This window comes from Bison bison, unplaced genomic scaffold (genome assembly GCF_000754665.1).
Source record: "Bison bison bison isolate TAMUID 2011002044 unplaced genomic scaffold, Bison_UMD1.0 scf7180017864479, whole genome shotgun sequence".
NCBI classification, from domain to species: Eukaryota; Metazoa; Chordata; class Mammalia; order Artiodactyla; family Bovidae; genus Bison; species Bison bison.
Genome location: NW_011495039.1, coordinates 5,005,235 through 5,021,340, shown reverse-complemented (window position 1 = coordinate 5,021,340; position 16,106 = coordinate 5,005,235). Strand labels below are relative to the sequence as shown.

The 16,106-nt window shown below is 38.5% G+C and overlaps 1 protein-coding gene across 3 annotated transcripts in view; it reads left to right on the top strand.

The window, feature by feature from the left end:
* The window catches only part of ANKMY2 (ankyrin repeat and MYND domain containing 2), a 44,644-nt gene that overhangs the window by 14,588 nt on the left and 13,950 nt on the right, over positions 1-16,106 (top strand). For all 3 annotated transcript variants that reach the window (XR_827234.1, XM_010862165.1, XM_010862166.1), the window contains exons 3-7: positions 454-592; positions 3,449-3,547; positions 9,668-9,828; positions 14,858-15,072; positions 15,952-16,087. Coding sequence is in view for 2 of the 3 variants with exons in the window: in XM_010862165.1 (XP_010860467.1) it covers positions 454-592; positions 3,449-3,547; positions 9,668-9,828; positions 14,858-15,072; positions 15,952-16,087 (750 nt within the window). In the remaining variant the exon portion in view is untranslated. The remainder of the gene's footprint in view (positions 1-453; positions 593-3,448; positions 3,548-9,667; positions 9,829-14,857; positions 15,073-15,951; positions 16,088-16,106) is intronic.

Below are 16,106 nucleotides of genomic sequence, written 5' to 3'. Positions count from 1 at the left end.
GTTTCACATATGATAATATACATGTTTCAATGCCATTCTCCCAAATCATCCCACCCTTTCCCTCTCCCAGAGTCCAAAAGACTGTTCTATACATCTGTGTCTCTTTTGCTGTCTCGCATACAGGGTTATCATTACAATCTTTCTAAATTCCATATATATGTGTTAGCATACAGGGTTATCATTACAATCTTTCTAAATTCCATATATATGTGTTAGTATTGGTGTTCTTCTTTCTGGCTTACTTCATTCTGTATAATAGGCTCCAGTGAAACTATCTTTTTTCCTCAGCAGTTTATAGAAGATCCAAGTGGCAAGTGAGTATAAAAATGTAGATTATAAAGATGGTTTTATTAATTCATTTTATTTTGTGTTCTAACTTAATTGCATAAATTGTTCATAGGCGGGGGAAAGGTAAATAAGTAAAATTAATATTTTTTTCCCTTTCTGTTAAAGAATGGAATGACTCCTCTAATGCATGCTGCATATAAAGGAAAACTTGATATGTGCAAATTACTTTTACGACATGGAGCTGATGTAAATTGTCATCAACATGAACATGGATACACAGCCCTCATGTTTGCTGCACTTTCTGGTGAACTTTTCGCATGTATTCTAATACAGTAATAATAGTCACCTATACCAATTTGTTATAAGTTTATGTATATTTTTTCATTAAGTGTGTTTTTGTTGTAGTAATTTTAAGATCATGTCTTATGGAAAGACATGATGGGAATTGGTTTTGAAAAGGTACAATGTATGAAATACATTATACAGTTAATTTGGTGATGTTTCTTTAGTTATTTAAATCAACTGATTCTGTTGATGGTATGCTTTGTTTAGAGCCATGAAGCTTGATCTTTTATTCTTACAAGTTAGTTCCTTTGATGTTCTATAGTTTTATATTTTGAAGTAATACTGAAGCTTCTTTGTTGTTCTCTTGACAAAATAGCTGCTACGATAGAGCAGTTTGCTTCACTGACATTTCTGTATGAAATAGGGTGATCTGTTTAGAAACTTACTCTGATTCATGTTTCTTATAGTTTGTAGAATGAAGACAATTTGGGAAGTATCTAAAATTAAGTGGAATTATCTGTACTTGTTACAGTTTTTAAGAAATATGTAATATAATATTATCATGCTTTGAAAGCAGTAATCTGTAGTTTTTTAATCCTGGAACTGGAAGGCATTTCTAAGCATAACATAAAATATAGGCTTCAAAAAGGGCAACAGTGCCTAATTTGATTACATAAAATCTTAATATTTCCATATGTAGAAAATACCCTACATAGAATTAAAATATAAATTAAACAATATGGAAAATAGTTATTACATGTCTTAAAGGGTGTTCAGTTCAGTTCAGTGACTCAGTTGTGTCCGACTCTTTGTGACCCCATGGACTGCAGCACGCCAGGCTTCCCTGTCCATCCCCAACTCCTGGAGCTTACTCAAATTCATGTCCATAGAGTCGGTGATGCCATCTAACTATCTTATCCTCTGTCGTCCCCTTCTCCTCCTGCCTTCAATCTTTCCCAGCATCAGGGTCTTTTCCAGTGAGTCAGTTCTTTGCATCAGGTGGCCAAAATATTGGAGTTTCAGCCTCAACATCAGTCCTTCCAGTGAATATTCAGGACTGATTTCCTTTAGGATTGACTGGTTGGAGAGTCCCTTCTCCAACACCACAGTTCAAAAGCATCAATTCTTCGGTGCTCAGCTTTCTTTATGGTTCTACTCTCACATCTGTATGTGACTTCTGAAAAAGCCACAGCTCTGACTAGATTGACCTTTGTTGGCAAAGTAATGTCTCTGCTTTTTAATATGCTGTCTAGGTTGGTTATAGCTTTTCTTCTGAAGAGCAAGCATCCTTTAATTTCATGGCTGCCATTACCATCTGCAGTGATTTTGGAGCCCCAAAAATAAAGTCTGTCACTGTTTCTATTGTTTCCCCATCTATTTGCCATGAACTGAGGACCAGATGCCATGATCTTAGTTTTCTGAATGTTGAGTTTTAAGCCAGCTTTTTCATTCTCCTCTTTCACTTTCATCAAGGGCTCTTTAGTTCTTCTTCACTTTCTGCCATAAGGGTGGTATCATCTGCATATCTGAGGTTATTGATATTTCTCCCGGCAATCTTGATTCCAGCTTGTGCTTCCTCCAGCCCAGCGTTTCTCATGATGTACTCTGCATATAAGTTAAATAAGTAGGTTGACAATATTCAGTCTTGACGTACTCCTTTCCCAGTTTGGAACCATCTGTAGTTCCATGTCCACTTCTAAATGTTGCCTCTTGACCTACATACAAATTTAACAGGAGGCAGATCAGGTGGTCTGGTGTTTCTGTCTCTCTAAGAATTTTCCACAGTTTGTTGTGATCCACACAGTCAAAGGCTTTGGCATAGTGAATAAAGCAGAAGTAGATGTTTTTCTGGTATTCTCCTGCTTTTTCAATGATCCAGTGGATGTTGGCAATTTGATCTCTGGTTCCTCTGCCTTTTCTAAATCCAGCTTGAATATCTTAATGGGTGATATCATTATATATGTAGGGTTCTTATAAATCAATTGGAAAACAACAAATACTACAGTAGACAATTAGAAAATTGAACAGGAACAAAAGAAATACAACTGACTAGAAAACTCAAAACCACTCTCACGAACAGAGAACATCAGATTAGGACAACAAATGCTAGTTTTTCACTTACAGTATTGGCAGAGGTTAAGGAGGATGATGAAGCCCAGCATTGGCGTGGGAACTTTTTGTGCACTGTTTTGGGAAGTGCACATAAGCCTAACCTTGTTGGGAGGCTGCCTGGTAAAATGCATTTAAAATATACATAACCTTTGATCCTACAATGTTTTCCAGGAACTGTTCCTAAGGAAATCATAATTCAAACTTGCAAAAAGTAATGGAAAATGCTATTCACTGAGTATAGTTTATAATAGCAAATGATCTATAATCATTCCTATAGTCAAAGAATGCAAATAAAATAACCGTGAATGTTTAAACAGGACAGAGCGTAGAAAGATAGGTCCTCAACCGTCAGCAGTTATCTCAGGGCCTCTAGGAGTAAGGGAGGGGATGAGTTGTAGACATTAGTGAGGACTTTGATTCATTTTCTTTTTTCTCTCTTTGTTTTTGTTATTTTGTTTTGACTTTATACTAAGCAAGGAAAAACATACTTTGTCTTGTTTTTTAAAGTGATATTCAATTCTGTGCCATTTTTGTACTACTACATGTTTTCTATTCTTTTCTAGAAAATAAGGTTGATTTCTCTGTGGGTTCTGTCGCATTTTACTTTTTACTGTAGTTATGATAAATATTTTGGGAAAAATGAAAATATTCACCAGATAGAAACCTGAAACTAATTGGGGAAAAAAAGAGTGTGGATTATTTAAAAGGCAGTATTTGAATTGGGCATTCCTTATTTTTAACAAATGTTTCTTTTTAACTCTAGGTAATAAAGACATCACGTGGGTAATGCTAGAAGCTGGTGCCGAAACAGATGTTGTCAACTCTGTAGGAAGAACAGCAGCTCAGATGGCAGCCTTTGTGGGTGAGTTTTTAGGACAGTTTTACATTAGGTTATACCCCAAATTTCCCCCATGGAAAAAAAATGCCACTTTGCTTCTCAGAGTGTATATGTCACGTGTCCTTTTTCAAAAGCAAATGTTTACGGTTTTGTCTAACTTAATGAAACACCTAATGACATTTTGGAGAACATGAACAAGCTGTTTCAAATTTCCACTCTGAGATAGAGAGTGTGGTGAGGCCTTTCTGTTGCAGTCAAATGCTCGAATGAGAATAGTTTACTCCTCTAAGGAAGTAGTTAAACCTAGTATTCAAGAATAAGAACCGTGGAGTCAATGATCTGGGTTGAAATTCTGTTTGTACCACCTAATACGAAGTTACTTAATGATTTTGATCTTCAATATAATGGTTACATGATCATTAAAATAGGAAATGGCAACCCACTCCAGTGTTCTTGCCTGGAGAATCCCAGGGACGGGGGAGCCTGGTGGACTGCCGTCTATGGGGTCGCACAGAGTCGGACACGACTGAAACGACTTAGCAGCAGCAGATCATTAAAAGGATTAAATGAAATGATAGACCTAAAGAGCTTTAACTGTAGCTGTCAATAAAGGCCATCAGTTATTCCTATTTATAATAATTATAACAATGATTAAGAATGAGTATTAATGATAATACAACATACAGCTCTTTCAGTATCATCCTCAGCAACCATCAACATTTATTGTATGTGTCCAGTATTTCTTGGTATGTTAATCCTGTTACTTGATAGAGAGGGTTTAGAAGAGAGTGGGAATGAATATTTGATATTTGGTATTTTGGCCCCACTGAGTTGGCAGTTAGCAGAGTCCACTGATAGAAAAGCAAAATCAGAAACATCTGATTTATTGGGAATACAGTAAATAGCTTTGTGAGACCTAATGATTCATGAAACAGATATTTAACATTCACAACCTATAGATCAAGCATCACTCTAGATGCTTTGGTGAATAAAACAGGATATTTGTGTATTTATGGCACTAAGTGGCTAATAGGAATGACTGTGAAAATACACTCCGGTGGATGACTTAAGGGTTCCATAGAAATACATCAAAGGGAGGGATCTTCTCTCCCATTCCAAGGGAATGTCAAGAGAGAAATTACTTTTAAGCTGAGATATAGGGGGAATTCAGAGAAGGCAATGGCACCCCACTCCAGTACTCCTACCTGGAAAATCCCATGGACGGAGGAGCCTGGTGGGCTGCAGTCTATGGGGTCGCTAGAGTCGGACACGACTGAGCGACTTCGCTTTCACTTTTCACTTTCATGCATTGGAGAAGGAAATGGCAACCCACTCCAGTGTTCTTGCCTGGAGAATCCCAGGGATGGGGGAGCCTGCTGAGCTGCTGTCTCTGGGGTCACACAGAGTCAAGACACGACTGAAGCAGCAGCAGCAGCATAGGGGGAATTAATCAGATATGGGGGACAGTTAACTGTATATGGTATTAAAATTTATTATTGTGTTACTTAAAGCTACTCATAATAGGTACAGTTGATTAAGTCAAACAGTCACAGAGTCACTTTTTTTCACAGCTCTATGAAAACAAATATTCTTGTTTTATTTTAACTCAATTTCAGGAAGATTTGAGAAAGGTATGACCTTGCTGAGCAAATTGCAGAGAAATATTTGTCTCTCATAGTTAAGGGCTCCCTGGTTGCCACCACCTCACCTCTCAGCTAATTTTAAGGGTGTCAGTGTAGTAAGAAAAGAACATTAAACTAGGAATCGTGAGACTCATATTTTAGTTCATGTCTGCTCCTAATTATTTCCAAGATCATAGGCAAATCCCTTCACTGCCACATCTTCAGTTTTCTGATATGTACAGTGACGCCAGGGAATTACATGATCTGAAATTCTGTTTAACTCTGCAAGTTTTCATTATGTCCACGATGTAATGAAATAGAGCTCAGATAGAGGTTAAGTGTCTTTCCCCAGACTACAGGGCTGAAAGTACTGGAGGAGTTTGTGTTTCAACCATTAATAGAATAGTTTTCTTTTTCTCCTTTTTTTTTCTTTTAATACTACCATGTTAATAAAAATCTAAGGTACAAATGTCTTCATTTCCATCCTAGAGTGAGGGTAATGTTTTCATTCCATTTTAATCTATTTAGACTAATTTCATAGAAAATTGTATTGCACCCTTTCAAGTTGACATTATATTTTCCTTACAGTTAGTCTTATTAAAAACTCATTCTCCCACTTTTATTTCCCTCAATCAGGTCGATACATATACATTTGTATTCATATGTGCAAGATTTTTTAATCTTTTAAAAATATGGTCATAGAAATATATTCTTCCAGCATTCTTCTTGCCAGTATACCATGGAAGTCCCTTACGTGATGGTTTGTGTGTTTTCTGGTATTTCCTTAATGTGATTGGCCTATCCTTGTTAGAGTACATTTCCTTTCTGTTTTTATTAACTTAAAAATCAAGAATGCTTTTCTGTTCTACTAGTACATACTCTCCTATTCACAATGCTCCCAGTTAAACCTGTATTTCTTAGTTATTATCTAGAAATGAACAAAACTGTAGCTGGTGCCTCACCCTTAAGGTATTATATTTGCCCATTTAGCAACCCCAACAAGATTAAATCATTAAAACTCAATTTATTTCTCCACATTCCCTGTGTTTGTCAGGCATCCGGACTTTCCTTTCCTCCTCCACCACTACCACGAGGTGTGGCCTTGGCTGAGACAGTCTAGAATTTTTAGTACCAATGTATCATTAGAATGTCATCCATGGTGTGTTCTTTCTCCTTTAGCAGTCCCCGCCATCTACAGTGTAATTTCTCTTGTCATGCTGTCTCCACCCATTGGGATTGACTGTCTCTGCTACCAAGGGCTGTTGTTCTTTCTCCACACTCTCTTTTCTCCTTGCTCCATCTTGATCATTGTTCTCATTTAGCGTTTGATTATAGGACCTTCTCAGATCGCACATGATTTGAAACCCATCATAACCAAACCTATCTTTTTCTCTGAAATGCAAGTTCTATCTTGGCTTGTTCCATGATTCTTGTATCATTGCTCTGCTCTCTTATATGTAAACATGACTCCACAGTTTTCTAAATCCTGGTTTTGCAAGTGCGAATGTGATTTGTCTTTGTCAGCTTTTTGTTTCTTATGCTAGAAGTGTGTTTCAATTTCAGTTTGTCCTTGAAAGTAAAAAATTGTACTGGATGTGTCTGATTGTATTTATGTTCTCATTAATCCTGCCTAGGACTGACTCTGAGCCCATTTAGTCTAGAAGACTCAAGTCCAGTGACAGTAATGATGGAACACAAAGTGGTCCCCACCCAGCTCCCACTCCCAGCACTTATTTTCTGTATTAATAGTACTGTTTTATTTGCGTGTATTCCCAATTCATAAATTAAAAACTAATAAAGCTAAATATTTAATAATTTCAGTTATAAAAAATGAAATATACATTAAGAACTTATAAAGATAAACTTTAAATATATATGTATATCACTCTGCTGCTGCTGCTAAGTTGCTTCAGTCGTGTCCGACTCTGTGCGACCCCAGAGATGGCAGCCCATCAGGCTCGCCTGTCCCTGGGATTCTCCAGGCAAGAACACTGGAGTGGGTTGCCATTTCCTTCTCCAATGCATGAAAGTGAAAAGTGAAAGTGAAGTCGCTCAGTCATGTCTGACTCTTCGTGACCCCATGGTCTGCAGCCTACCAGGCTCCTCCTCCCATGGGATTTTCAGGCAAGCGTCCTGGAGTGGGGTGCCATTGCCTTCTCCTGTATATCATGCTAACAGAAATTATTGATGGATTATTTAAAATATCAGAATAACCTAAGCAATATCTAAAATGAGAAAGATAAATCTTGAAAAAAAACAACATGTTTTTTTCCTTCTCACGAAGGTGTAATTTTAAGAAACGAGTAGTCCTGTGATAGTGTCATTGTTATATAGCCATTATTTTTACGCACAGATATTTCCAACTGCTAACAAGGCTTTTTCTGAGTATCCTCATTAGGGGACTGCTGAGAAGATGTAAGTTACAAGCTAAGTCTATGTTTTTCTCTCTCTCTGATTCTTTTAACTTCAAATTTTCCTAGGTCTCTTTATATGTTGAGAAGCTTTTTTAGAGTATCTTTTTTTTTAAAACGGGAACATCTCTCTTTTTATTGAAGCTGGCTGTGTTTTAGAGCTTCCCTGGTGTTTTAAAAAAGCAGTGCAGTTTGTCTTCATCTGTAGTTGCTTCACGCACAGCTGTGAATTCCTGCACTCTGTTATCTGTGTCATGTTTTCATGCTGCTTGCAATATATTTGCTTGATGGTCATTTTCCTCCCTTCTTGAAAATTATGTAGGTAGAAATAATCTTTCCAAACAGAACACTTTATATTTTTTAGTATTTCTTGTTACTGTTTGACTTCTCAAGATATATATAATGGAGATTTCTGGTGTAGAAAAAGAAAGTGATGTCTCAGTACTTACAAATAGCATCAAACACCAAAATGATACGTGATCACTACTAAAATTTGCTTTCAGATCATGACTGTGTTGTTTTTATCATTTGTTTAATTATTAGTTCTCCATCCATTTCTTTTCTTTTCTTTTTTCCCCCCAGATCTGTTTTTTCCAGCTCTCTCATCTTTCCCGTAGTGATTTCTGTATCCTAATTTTTAATCTATTTTGAGATATTTTATCTATTCATCTTCTGCATTACTATTTTAGTTCTCCATTGTAACCAGGATTACCCTTCTCAGTTTGTCTATTACCTTTTAAAAATGGAATCTCTCTGTGGTCCATGAGAGTCTCTTTACATACAGTAATTGAGCTGCTTAAGTATTCTTTGATGGTTTTCTTTATGGTTTGGTTGTGGAGTGGTTGTAGTAGATGTTATAGTACATGTTCCACGGAAGAGGCCCTCTGTTGGAGACATTGCGCAGTCTTTCCAGATTGGATCCACTTGGGTCTGCATCTCCTAGGCAGTCAGGTAAAGCTGACAGGGTCGTGGGCCATGAAGGGCTGTGCCATCTCTCTATACCTCTGGGCCCAGGGTCAACAAACCAGGAAATATTTCAGCCTCTGCTGAGACACAGCTCTTGGGTTATCCTCAAACTCTTGGGCAAGCTGAGAACTCGACCAGCCTCAAAGATCCGCCTGGACCACAGTGCAGTCCCCCTGCAAGTCACCTGTTGTCAGCAGGATTGAGCAGATGCTCCCTGGACCATACACAAGTGGGCAGAGGCCACACGTGCCACCCAGAGCAGACCCCTCTCCAGGAGCCCTGGCATCTGGGTCTGCTCCGCAGGACTCTTTCAGCCCTCATCAGGCAGAAAGGAGGAAGACGTCTGTCTTGCAGAGATTCCTGGAAAAGCCTGCAATTGCAGATGTGCCCTGCTTGTCCAGAGGGGCCACTTCCTTGCTCCAGAGAAGTAGTGGAGAGGGAGCCAGCGGGGAGGAAGCAGCAGGGGCACACAGTCAGGCCGCCAGCTTCTCCAGGGAAGGTTCTGCTTTCCTGGAACAGTTTTTACCTCTGGGGATTGGCTTCCAGAAGTGGCACAGGGATCTATGAGGAGCTACAGTGTGGATTCCAAGCGTGTGGATTCCAAGCTTATGGAAGCAAAACCTTTTTCTCTCTTTCATTTCACAAAAAGGCCAAGCTTTTCTCAAATCCAAGGGGAGGAGAGATTAGCTTAACAAAATGGGTAGTAATTATAATGACAATAAGAAACTTAATACAGAATAAATTTAAATTTTGTGTAAAGAAAGCCAGATGTGATTAGGGAAGAACGAACATCATTTGTATAGGAGTGGAAGAAGAAACATTTAAATTATGCACAACTTTTATTAAATATTTAGGGCCAATTTTAAGTAGAACACTGCTTTTTTATTATTGTTGTTGTTATCCGCATAATCTTCTTATGTATTGTAGATTTTGTGTCTTTAAAAGGGGGTTATTTCTTGGCTTCTAATAGCATGCTTACAGATGTTTCCTAAAATATTTGACCTCTCCCCTTCCTCCTCTACTCTCCTAAAAGTTAAGGACGCTGACACATGTTGACTTGAGAAAACAGAACAACATAATGAAAAAATGGAAAATGTCTTATTTTGAATGATAAAACAATACATTTCCTATTTTCCTATTAAAAGGTCAACATGATTGTGTGACTATAATCAACAATTTCTTTCCTCGAGAGAAACTGGATTATTACACTAAGCCCCAGGGACTGGATAAAGAACCGAAACTGCCCCCAAAGTTGGCAGGCCCACTGCACAAAATTATCACTACAACAAATCTTCATCCTGTCAAGGTACTGTAGTTTATCGTATTTGCTTTCTATTTAAAGTGTGTAAGTGTGCACACGTGCGTGTGTGCTTAGTTGTGTCTGACTCTTTGCGACCCCATGGACTGCAGCCAACCAGGCTCCTCTGTCCATTGGAACTTTCCAGGCAAGAATACTGGAGTGGGTTGCCATTTCCTTCTTCAGGGGATCTTCCCAACCTGGGGATGGAACCCCAGTCTCCGGCGTTACAGTCAAATTCTTTACCATCTGAGCCACCAGGGAAGCCCATTTATATATTGCTTTAGAATTTAAACTGCTCTTAGTATATGGGTCCTAATTGTCTTGGGTTGCTTTTTGTTGATGTAAAACTTGTGATAGGCTCTCCCGTTCAGTTGATACAGTGAAGTAGTGCTCTTGTTTGAAACCTATAAGAGAGTGGGGGACACAGACCAGAGCAAGAGGAAGAGCAAGGCAGAGAGGTGGGTTCAGCCACAACTTAGCTTCCACTTCATCTCACAGTGAGCTCTGTTTATTAGTGGCTCCAGAGAGGCAAGGAAACCAGGGTTTCCCGTATCAGTATGTCATGGTTGAAGTCTGTCCCCGGGGAAAGGACAGCCACCCAGATGGTGCCAAGTGAGGTGGTTCTCTCTGGATGAAGGGAGTTCCCCGAGGAAGGAGGCAGCTCTGAGCCATTTCAGCCAAAAGTCCCAGTTGCAGGAATCTGGTATATGGGCCTGGTAACGAGGATCTGGGTGAGGGACCAACAGCATCCAGTACAATAATTATCCTTCCAGGCAGTGTTTGGAAGTGTAATCATGAACACATTTCTTTCCTGCAAGTAGGTATCTGATGCATTTAAGTAGTACAGTTCTTCCAGTAAATAGTCAAATCACACAGATTTTCAAACTTTGTAAACCAACTCAGAAGTTCGCATAGCATACCTGGGAAACTTCAAGGGTTATCCTGAACTATTCCCACTGCTATTTTCTTCATACTTTATATATGACCTTTTTGCTTATAAAATGATTATGTTTTGAAAAATTAATCCAAATGAATATAATTTTTTCATGAGTCAGGAAACAGCACTGACCTTTTTCAGACTTCAGTGTCTGCCACATGCCTTCATTCATAATGTATAGATTTGATAGTAACTCAGAGCTATTTGGGGGTTTCTTTGGTTTGTTTTTTAATATTTATGTATTTATTTGACTGTGTTGGGTCTTATTTGCGGCATGTGGGATCTAGTTCCCTGACTAGGGATTGAACCCGAGACCCCTGCGTTGGAAGTGCAGTCTTAGCCACTGCACCACCAGGGAAGTCCTGAGAACTCTTTGTTGAGCAAGATGTATGTTGGGTCAAAATCTGAAGCTTCCCCTTAGTGCAAGGTGTTATTATAATGTACTGAAATGGATTTCCTTAGTCTGTTACAAAAGAAAAATCTGGAATATACTGATCGTCATTAGAGTAAGTGGACAGCTCTCATGAAGTAACTCTTTTGAAGACTAACACACACTTAAAGATAAGTTATAAATTATATGTAATGTTATTACTTTATTGCTGCATCCCTTGGCATATGGTCTTTTGAAGCTTGAGGGACACACAGATCAAATAATACCTTTCATGTGGCCTTTCCCCCAAGTTATTAATAGTGTTCTGGGCCATCAAGAGAGATGACAGAGTAGCAGATCCTTTCCCACACAACAGACAAGTGCAGTCTGTTCTGTTTTTATTTTTCAAAACTCAGATGTTTTACTCGACATTTTGGAAGGACCACTAGATGCAACACTTGTGATCCTCGCTGGGCAAAAAAGAAATTCTGCCGTGGAGCAGGGGTTTGTGTTTCTCGTAGAAATTTTATAGGACTTAGAATTTAACCGTTGGAAAAATACTTGGTCTCTTCTGTTTCAGTCTTTCTTTCCCTCCCAGCACATGCAGGAAAGAGAGAACTGTTGGAAATGATGACATGTCTCTGTGGTACTCTTTGTATTAGCAGTGGAGCGGGCTGGGGTGGGGAAACAGGAATTTCCCTAGGCATCCCGCATTTCTCAATGTAGAGAATGTGTGTGGTTTTATAAGGCCTTCATCACTCCCCCTCCAGTCCGAGCATGACCCGGGTCCCCAGCATCTGGGATCTAATGCCTGGTAATCTGAGGTAGAACTGATGTAATAATAATGGAAATAAAGTGCACAATAAAGGTAACCCACTTGAATCATCCTGGAACTATCTCCTCCCCAACCCCCTTCTCCCCTGTGGAAAAATTGTCTTGCACAAAACCAGTCCCTGGTGCCAAAAAAGGTTGGGGACCACCGCATTATAGGATATCTTGGGTTGGATTGATTTAAAGATGTTTTCTGTATGTTTCTGATTCACTGTGTCTTATGTCTGTTTCCACCCTTTGAGATGACAGTAATTTCAGTTACTGTGACAATTGGGTCTGTAGAGTAATTTTTGATGTTTACACAGAACCTAGTCTCTCAGGGTTAAACATCCCAAGAATTGTTATATCTGCAATTATCTTTAAAGGCACATATTTTGCGTAAGTTAGATTAAGGGGTATATTTATACAGACAAATTGTAAACTAAAATAGCCTACATTTTATTTTTTAGAGCACTTGGTTTTATGAGAGACTACTCTATGATTATAGTACCTTCTTTCAGACCAGACCTCGCCTTTTGTAGATATAGTCTATTTGCTTGAAAACCTTTCTTTATCCACACTTTAGTTAAAAGCTGCCCAGTTGCTTTGGTTATGGGCCATTTTCATTGCTTTACCCCTTTTCAAGCTGGCATGGGTCTTCAGAGGGCATATTATTAAAGAGTAACTAAATGCCACCAGTCAAATCAAAGACCTTTAAAAATAAGCTCAGTACAGCACTTGATCCAACAGGGCACCTTCTGCCACAGTGTACCTAACACAGATACATTTATGAGGAGGTTAAGTGGCTGCTATAGCAATAAGGATGTTTGTTTTCAACAGGCACTTAGGGAATTGTGCTGATGGCCAGGATATAGACGTTTACAAAGGAGAAAAGCAGAGGCAAAAGGAAGAATGACAGTAGAGTTAGCAGGGTCCGTAAGCGATCAGAAGAGAGACGTGTGCAAGTGATCCCGTTTTTTGATTATTAACATGATTTTTAATCCCAGAATTTATTTATTCATCCTCAGTAATTATTAATGTTTCCCTTTGTAATGCTTCAGAGACTAAAGGAAGGAAACTAATTCAAGTATTCTTTCTTTTGTGTGCAGCTATGATAAATGCTTTCATGAGCTCATTGTTAAGCTGTGGATATGTATCATTTTTCATTGTGTTTGGGCTTCCCTGGTGGCTCAGATGGTAAAGAATATGCTGGGTTCAATCCCTGGGTCCAAGAGATCCTCTGGAGAAGGGAATTGCAACCCACTGAAGTATTTTTGCCTGGAGAATTCCATGGACAGAGGAGCCTGGCAGGCTACAGTCCATGGGGTTTACTGATATATATTATAAAGTAAATAAAGTCTAATGTCTTAAACAAAAAAAATCATTAACCTGGGTTATATTTGGGGTGTTTTTTTTTAAGAATTCTCACATGCAAGTTTAGATCCTCTGCTTTGATTCATAATGTATACAAAATATTGAGCAAACAGCATCACATGATGGCAGTTGATAGAAATATAAATAATTAATGATTCTTTTCTTCTCTGCCACAAGTTAACTTTTGAATTATATAATGGTAGGGGAAGTTGCCATCAAATTTATCAATAAGGATTCTGATTATACTTATTTCATGAAGTCTAGTTTGTTATTGAGTGCTATATTTGAAGTAAAATACTGGGCTGTGTATCAGTAGGGTCAGAAATAAGTAAAAGTCTTATTTTAATTTAACAAGAACATTTAGTTTATGTTAAATTTTCACATAGGAGGCTTGGGCATGGGTTTTCCTTAAGTTAACAATTACCTTGCTCCTTGTCTAAAGACAAGGATCTGATTCATGAAATCTGCCGTCTGTTGTTTCCTAATGTTTCAGTTACCTGGGATCACATTTTACTGTGACACGTAGGTTAACGAATACTGAATGACTTTCTGCTCTGAGAATACAGTTATGCCTCTGTTTCCCACATATTTACATTACTGTTATGTCATACGGATTTGTACAGGTGTCCTTATGCAATCAATAAAGAAGAAAATACTCCTTCTTACACTGAATTTGGGCTTAATCTGTGCATATTTGGGAAGTGTAGGACTCATAATGCATCATATTGGATAACTCTCTTAATTATCCCCTTTTTAAAGCTATTTTTGCTTTCCTCTTTCATCTATTCATAATAATGATTAGAAGTATATTAGGAAAATTTCCACAGAGAAATGTAGTTAGTAAGCAATACACCTTTTATTTTTAGACTTCCGCCTGTAAAAACCTCATTTCCTTATAATTAACAAGAATGAATGAGAATTGTGGTTCTCCTAGCCATGAAATCCTAACACTCAGTAATGTTAGCAAAAAGCAGTGATTGCTGTGTGATTTGTTTCTGTATATAAAGGGTATGCAAATATGCCATGCTTATCTTTAGTAAGAGAGCTTCCCTAGCTCAGGCCATAAAGAATCTGCATGCAATATGGGAGATCCAGGTTCAATCCCTTGGTCAGGAAGATTCCCTGGAGAAGGGAATGGCTACCCACTCTAGTACTTGCCTGGAGAATCCCATGGGCAGAGGAGCCTGATGGGCTACAGTTCATGGGGTTGCAAAGAGTCGGACACAGCTGAGTGACTGACACTTTTATCTTGAGTAAAAGTGCTTTTAACAGATATAGAAACCATGATTCCAAGTGGCCAACTAATACTTAGTTTAACTGGATGACAAATCACACAATAACTTTGATACAGAGTTCAAGAGAGTTCATGATGTCCTTCTGTTATTAGTTTCACAACTTGATCAGTGGCAATTTGCATTATTTGAATTAACATAGTAAATATGTGACCATGAGAAAGACTTTATTTGGTAATCAAAACTGACAGCCTAAATTGAGCATGGAAAAATCTCTCATGGAATTTCTAAGCTCACTGGGGTTTCTTCTAGATTGTGATGCTTATAAATGAGAATCCTCTGCTGGCAGAAGAAGCAGCTCTGAATAAATGCTACAAGGTGATGGATTTGATTTGTGAGAAATGTATGAAGCAAAGAGACATGAATGAAGTACTGGCTATGAAAATGCACTACATCAGCTGTATATTTCAGAAATGTATTAACTTCTTAAAAGACAGAGAAAATAAATTGGACACTCTGATCAAAAGGTACAGTTTTTACCATGTCATGTATAAAATACACTCAAATGGATAATGTCTTATTATATGAAATCTCATTATGGCTTTAAAAATTAAACATTTTAGCAGCAGCTGTTATTGTTGAGATCACATTTAATCTGCCAGAAACCAGGGGCCCTATTAAAACTAGATTGACTATTCCATTCTGTACCATTTACAACATTTTTGCCATCCTAAATTATGGGTTGAGAAATCTGAAGTTTGGAGAGGTTAAAAAGCATTTGTAAAAGCATACAGCTAGAAGGTAGCCCAAGTCCAGGGTCAGATTCTCATGATTTTACTAAGAAAAGAGAACTAAGTCGGAAGGGTGTGACTTAATCAGCATTTACATTCTTTGTTCAAATAACTGCCATGGTAATAAGTAACTAGCTAATCTGATAAACGTCTAGTATGTTTTACGTCAGGGGTCACCTTTTAAAATACATCCCTGGGCTCCTAAACCTGATAAGACCTGGCCTAATGGGCAAGTGGAATAGCAATTTGAATTGAATCAATCCTCATGATGTGACTACACAGTGAAAATCTTAAGCAGCAAAGAAAAGTGAAAGTGTTGGTCACTCACTCATGTCTGACTCTCTGCAACCCCATGGACTATAGCCCGCCAGGCTCCTCTGCCCATGGAATTCTCCAGACAAGAATACTGGAGTAGGTTGCCATGCCCTCCTCCAGGGGATCTTCCCAACCCAGGGATCAAACCCCGGTCTCCTGTACTGCAGGCAGATTTGTTACCCTTTGAGCTACCAGGGAGGCCCATGGAGCAAGGAAGGAACTACTCAAAGTTCATGTGTTCAGCTGGGAGGAAATGCTTGGTAATTCAATTCCAGTTACTCTTTTAAAACTATCTTTCAGCTTGTTAAAAGGCCGAGCTTCTGATGGCTTTCCAGTATATCAAGAAAAGATCATTCGAGAAAGTATCAGAAAATTTCCTTATTGTGAAGCTACTCTCCTGCAGCAGCTGGTGCGAAGCATTGCTCCTGTCGAAATCGTAAGGCTCTTCCTAACTA